Source organism: Gracilinanus agilis, chromosome 4 (assembly GCF_016433145.1).
Source record: "Gracilinanus agilis isolate LMUSP501 chromosome 4, AgileGrace, whole genome shotgun sequence".
Lineage (NCBI taxonomy): Eukaryota > Metazoa > Chordata > Mammalia > Didelphimorphia > Didelphidae > Gracilinanus > Gracilinanus agilis.
The window spans coordinates 153010890-153017605 of record NC_058133.1 but is presented as its reverse complement, the minus strand read 5'-3'; the positions used below and the strand labels follow the sequence as shown (position 1 = coordinate 153017605).

At 39.3% G+C, this 6716-nt stretch overlaps 1 protein-coding gene across 1 annotated transcript in view; it reads right to left on the bottom strand.

Annotated features, from left to right (window-relative positions):
• Positions 1-4901, bottom strand: part of TARBP1 (TAR (HIV-1) RNA binding protein 1) — a 103256-nt gene extending 98355 nt beyond the window's left edge. The window contains exons 1-4 of the mRNA XM_044674986.1: positions 4473-4901; positions 3869-4421; positions 2053-2150; positions 783-789 (exon numbers count right to left, since the gene is read on the bottom strand). Of these exons, the coding sequence (XP_044530921.1) occupies positions 783-789; positions 2053-2150; positions 3869-4421; positions 4473-4901 (1087 nt within the window). The remainder of the gene's footprint in view (positions 1-782; positions 790-2052; positions 2151-3868; positions 4422-4472) is intronic.
• Positions 4902-6716: the final 1815 nt, after the last annotated feature.

Sequence of the window (6716 nt, the reverse complement as noted above, 5' to 3'; positions counted from 1 at the left end):
TATATATATATATATATATATATATATATATATATATAGGCATTACAGAAACAGATACAGAAATGGAAGAGCTCTCAGAGTTGATCATCTAGACCAAGACCTTCATTTCAGAGATGAGAAAACAGGCCCAGCAACATGTTCAAGGTCACATAGGCAACAAATGAGACAGCAAATATTCCCTCATTTTAAAGACAGAAAACTAAGGCACAAATTTCTGAGTTTTCACAGGATCACTATGAAATTTGCAAGCAGCAAAATCAGAACTAAAACCCAAATCTCCTGACTTTTAATACAGTCTCTTGACTATGTGATTTTCAGTATCTTCACAAAACCTCTGCCTCAAAGATTGTAGGATCAAGCTCACTGAATCATTATTTGACTTTGCTAGGAATTCCTAAAATCATGTGATGTTAGAACTAGAAGAAGTCTTAGTTCATTTTACATTTGAAGAAACTGAGACCCAGAAGTTAAGCCACATACCCAAGAGTAAATGAGTTATAATGTGGAAAACTAAGGCTGGAATCCAGATTTTATGTCCAGTGTTATTTCCACTACAGTATTTCCTAATTCCATATAAATATGCATACATACACACATATATACATACATATACAAATGTGTGTATGTATATGTATGTATACATGACACACATATTATATGTTTTTAAAAATACATTTCAAAGCCAACTATAAACTAACACCTTGTATTTTAAATGGTCCATAGAACTGAGCCTTTCAACAACATTTATAAATTATGTTTATAAGATAATAATATTGACATACCTTGCTCCTAAGAAATTTCAATATTAAAAAAAATCCAAATTTACAAAACAGATAAATTAATCATTTAAGAATTCAAGTTATGCACTAATGCATTGCTGGTGGAGTTGTGAACTTATCCAACCATTCTGCAGGGCAATTTGGAATTATACCAAAAAGGCTATAAAACAATGCATACCCTTTGATCCAGTAATACCATTACTGGGTCTGTATCCCAAAGAGATTTAAAAAATGGGAAAGAACCTGTTGTACAAAATTATTTATAGCTGTGCTTTTTGTGGTGACAAAGAATTGGAAACTAATGGGGTGTCCCTCAATTGGGGATCGGCAGAACAAACTATGGTATATGATAGTGACAGAATATTGTTGTGCTATATGGGATGAACAAGATGACTTCAGATAGAACTGGAAAGACCTACGTGAACCGATGCAGTGAAATAAGCAGAACCAGGAAAAGTATACACAGTAATAGTAATATTGTGGAGTGAGCAAATGTGATACTTTGCTACTAACAGCAATATAATGATCCAGGACAATTCTAAAGGATTTATGAAAAAGAATGCTATCTACCTCCATAGAAAGAACTGTTGGACTAGGAATGCAGATGGAAACATATGATTTACTTGTTTATTTGGGTATATGTTTTGGGGTTTTGATTTTATAACATTATTCACTTACAAAAATGAATAAGATGGAAATATGTTTTGCACAATAATATATGTATAACCCAAATTGAATTGCTTATTAAGTCCAGAAGGGAGGAGGGAAGAAGAGAGAGGAACAATTTGGATCATATAACTTTGGAAAACTTAGGTGGAAATTTTTTATTAAAATAAATAATAAAAGGGAAAAAAGAAAAAATAATCATTCAAGTCATGGTTGGACTCTTTGAAATAAGTACTCTCCTGATTATTCTTATAGACAGGCCAGGAATCTAACAACTAAATTTTAAGGAATCACTGGAAATTGATGTTTAATTGCAACAACAACCAAAAAACAAAAACAAAAAAACGCTATGCATCCAAATAGTTAAAATGTCAAGACAAAAGAAGATAATTTCATCTATAAAAATATGATTTGTATTAAACTTTTTAGGGACATGTTTTATCAAAAAATGAAACACACCTACTTGTAATTTATCATGCTAAACCAAAACCAACTGAATGATTTTTATCTTTCAAATCCTGAATACTGAAAATCTTATGATTTCATTTTGCTGCATCATGAATTTATCCTGAAAAGGCAATGGTATTAAAATCATTAAATCACTTACCTGATTTCCTTCAAGTGTTTCCATTATTAAAATATAGTTTTCCCAAAATTTCAAGAATTCTTCTTTTTTCTTCTCTGACCACCAAAACAGACTCGGTTCTATAGTTTAAAAAAATAGTCATTTTTACCTATTAGTAACTTCAAAATATTCAATAACCATGGTACCTCATATAACAATGTTATTAGCATTATGAAAATGTTTTCTAGTATACAAAAATCTAATGCAAGCCCATGTGCAAAACTTTAGTAACACAGCAGGCCTTTCTAAAAAGAAATTAAGAAGCAATTAAGAATAACTAATAAATTAGATAAAGATTTATTCACAGCACTACAAGTTTTCTCGACAACTTGTGATTACTTCCATCAGTAATAATCTTGTCCTTGTTAAATATGTGAACAATTGGTAAAAAAATATTGACTGATAAAGTTTTATAATGAAGATTTCTAATTCTACCAGCAAAAGAGAACTGATTTAATACATTCACAATTGCTGCAAAGATTCCCTCCAAATATCCAATTTTTATTTTTCAAAAACTCTATAATTTATAGTATGTTTATGTCCAGGTAGTTTTTTCCTTGACTTATCTAACTGTGATATAATCTGGGAAGTTATTCCTCTTTGGACTGTTTTCTCCTATTACTTTCATTCACTCCTTTCAAAAGTGGGTAAAGCACATTGGTCACAACAACTTTCCAAATGCCACCTATAGGGTAGAAATTCTGATTCAAACAGAAGTGAACAAATACAACATTATTCTAAACTTCTAAAAAAGGGCTGAGTCAAGTGTTCTCTTCAGTACTTGGAAAACAAAAGTCTAACATAATGGAAACAAAAATTAGAGGCCTTGATATTTAATCTGTTCTTTTCACAGAAATTTCATTAAAAGATAGAAGCATAAGATCCGGGGGAAAAAAAAAAGAATCATTCTTAATTCAATGATTCTCTTTTTATTAAACTGTTACCTTAGACATGTCTATGAAGTGTAAGTATTATCTAGAAGTCTCTCACATCCTTTAAATCTAAAAACAATAATGTTCCATTATCGAAAGAAATTAAACAAGGGAGAAGTCCTTTAATGTGATGGAGTCCCAAACAGACCAAAGAAAATGATATTGCCCCAGAAGGCCTATCTAATTTAATATCTTAAATTTAACTTCAGTGTTCTATTGTGTTATATTCTGCAGATTTTTTATTATACACACCTTTGTGCGCCCTTACTTTATTTGGTACAGAATCTTATGAACTCTACTGTTTCCCATCAAATCTGTAAGCAACACATTGGTGTTCCCACTGTAAAGTCATTGATTTGTGAGGTCAAATACAGAAGGGAAAAATAAGCCTGAGGATTCAGATCCTGGTTCAGATCTTAAGAAGGAGGGCAGGGGGAGGGAAAGTAAGGGCTCAGATTTCGGAGGGCAGCTTGGCATATGACACAAACTAGCCATTTCAACTGGAAATATATCATAAAACTGACGTGCAATGTTAATACATCTTTTAAGTATGTTAGTACTTAAAGTATGTTAACTTACTAACTTTAGTTTATTTAACTAATTTTAACTAAAGTATATTACTATTTAGTCTATAAAGGCCAACGAAGTGGCATCCTGTCTCTTACACATAAACTGTGACCCTGGGCAAGTCACTTCTCAGTGACCCTACCCCAACATCTGCTTAAGATCCTCAGATGCTATTTACTGGGAGAAGAAAATTGGAGAAATACAAAATGAAAAGGGAGGGGGATAGTGTAAATCCAAGGAGACCCCACCCCACCCCAGGCCGGTTTGACGTCCAAGTCCCTAAGATGAGAAGCATATACCGTTTGCATCAGGGGCCCCGCTGCTGCATTCGGTCCCCAACCCTGCAGAAGCCTCCACTGCCCTCTGCAGCAGATAGCGGGCTCTCTTGCGGGTCAGCCCATCAGCTTGCACCAAGCCAGCCTGTACTGCCCTCCAGAAGCGCGAGCACCGCCTCGCATCAGGCATCTCCTCCTCCGGGGCATCCCAAGCTCCGCCTACACCTGGGGTGGGCAACAGCTTCTCAGCCAGGTTGCTCAGCACCAGCAGCCGCCGGTCGACGCGGAGAGCGAGTGGCGCAGAGTCCAGCCTTTCCGGCTCCTCCTTCTCTAGGGGCAGGAGCCCGTCCCACAGCACTTGGAGCGCGGCCGCGCAGCTCCTACCCAATGCGGGGAGCAGTCGTGCCGCCACCAGCGTCGCAGCCCCATCTTCACCACCGGATTCCTCATCGTCCTCGTCCCCCAGCGCCACAGCCAAAGCCTCCCGGGCCAGGTGCTCCAGCAGCACTCGGTCCTCTTGGGGCCGCAGGCAGGGGCCCAATGCCACCAGAACCTCGATGGCCTCCTCGGCGCCCAGCTGGCCGCGCTCCCCTGAGGCTGAACGGGCCTCTGTCTCCTCTGAGACCACAGCAGGCCTCGGGGAGAGCAGGTCGCAAAGTGCCTCCTGCACCAGTCCGACAGCCAGCTGGGGACACCCGGATAGGCGGGCGCACGAGCGCAGGGCCCCGCCCGCGGCCCTAAGCACGCGGCGCCGGCGGTCACGAGGCGTCGAGGGCTCCCCGGCAGGCGCCCCGGTCCGGCAGGCCCGCAGGCCCCGAAGCAAAGGCACAAGGTGGCCGGTAGCGACCTCGCGCACAGCCTCCTGCAACAGCTGCGTCGCAGGACGCGCACTCGCGTTGCTGCCAACCTCCTGCTCCTCTTCGAGCCGCTGAAGAAGAAACCGTAGCGTCTCCACGCGCTCTGCAGGAACTGGGGACTCCCACACGCAGAATGCCCCGAGCAGGGCGCGGGGGTCGGGGCTCTGAGAGAGTAGCGCTTGGGCAAGGACCCGCTCCATTGGTCACGCGCGTCCCCGCTTCGCTGGCGCCGTAGCCGCAAGCCTTTCCGAGGTCTTCTCGGCGTCGCGTGCGTGCGTGCGTGCGCGCGCGCTCCTAGGTCCGGATCAGGGCACGCGCCTGGGACCAAATTAGGGAGGGGCCTTGCTCCGCCTGACCTTGTGAGTTTTCTTCAGCTTTTTTTTTCTCACCAACTTTTGCTTGTAGTTGTGCCCTTTTACTATCAAAAATCTGAATCTAAAACAGAATCAGAAAATATTAGCGCTATGAGAAACCACGTTTGACAAGAGGGTATGAGCCCTGGTCTTGTAATTGGGAAATTCAAATATCAATTCCAGTTAGGTGAGTGATAATACAAAATGATTTGTTTACTTTTAAACCTCAGTTTCCTTTTCTGTAAAATAGAGATTTTTGCTACTTAATTCGGTAATTTTATAATACCATGAAAGTGGGAGTTATTATTTACAAATGAGAAAACAGACAGCAGAAAGGGAAGTAGATGCTATTTTTTATTTTCTACACCTTAAAGTTGGGGAGACTGAGGCATACAGGGGAAGGGACTTGCCCAGAGCAACTAACTTAAAGCTAGTAAGTATCTGAGACTAGCTTTGAATTTAGGTCTTCCCGGCTCTATCCCCTATACTGCACTACCTGCCAAAATAACAATAGCATTTATATAGTACCAGGTCTCACTCTTGTATCTCCACAACAATCCTAGTGTTTTACAGTTGAGGAAACTGAGTTAAACAAGTTAAGTGACTGACCGAGGGCACAACAGTAAGTGCCCAAGTCTGGGTTTGTTCTCCTGATACCAGCCCTGCCTCTTTCTCCACTTCCTAGCTGCCTCTAATAGAGAAGAAGGAGCAAGAGTTTGGAAGACAAAAGACCAAAGTTTAAATCTCTTCTCTGAAGCCCCAGCTCTAGATATTTGATTCCATAATCTTGTAATTACTGAAGGTCACATAGGATAGGTTTCCTGACTCCCAGTTCAGTATATGTCCCACCCAAATTGCCTCATTATTGAAAGCCTAAAAATACTGAAATATATGCAACTACTGGTTCAAATTTCACACTGCTGCTTGGTGGAGATTGATTACTTATGTAAAGTATAGAGTAATATATGGAGATTGATTACTTATGTAAAGGATAGAGTAATATATATATTTATATATAGTATAAAACTATACTCCTGGTTTTTATTAGGTTCCTTTCAAATTTTATTAGATACCTTTTAAATGTATCAGGCTTTTAAGTGGGAATACCTGAGTTCAAATCTGGCCTAAGACTTTATCTGAGTGGCACTGGGTAAGTCACTTAACCTCTTTTTGCCTCAGTTTCCACATCTGTAGTTGTGAGAATCAAAGAAGGAAAGTACTTTATAAATATTAACTATTATGTTCTCCACGAGCCTTTATATTTTTATTGTACAGTTTTGTATATCAGAATGTTTTCAGAGAATGTTTATGTCCTGTTACAGTAGAACCGAGTAGATTTGTATTTTTGATGCTTAGTAAGTGCCTGGCACATAAGTGCTCAAATGCCTTATCCATCTAAAAATATTTGAGACATGAATTCTCTTTTTCCATTCCAATTTTTATATGGAAATGTGTGTTGGGAGCGGATATTAACTTCAGAATGAATAAAATTAAATTAAAAATAAAAATAAATTAAAACAAAATGTGTAGATCTTTGATTGCATGTCAGCTTTAAAGTCAATGCAAAAATAAAATGTCAAACCAACTAGTTCAGAAGCCATTCCACTCCTACTACTTGTAATTCCATTTTCTAAACTAAAATCTGGAATCTCTAAATCCTGG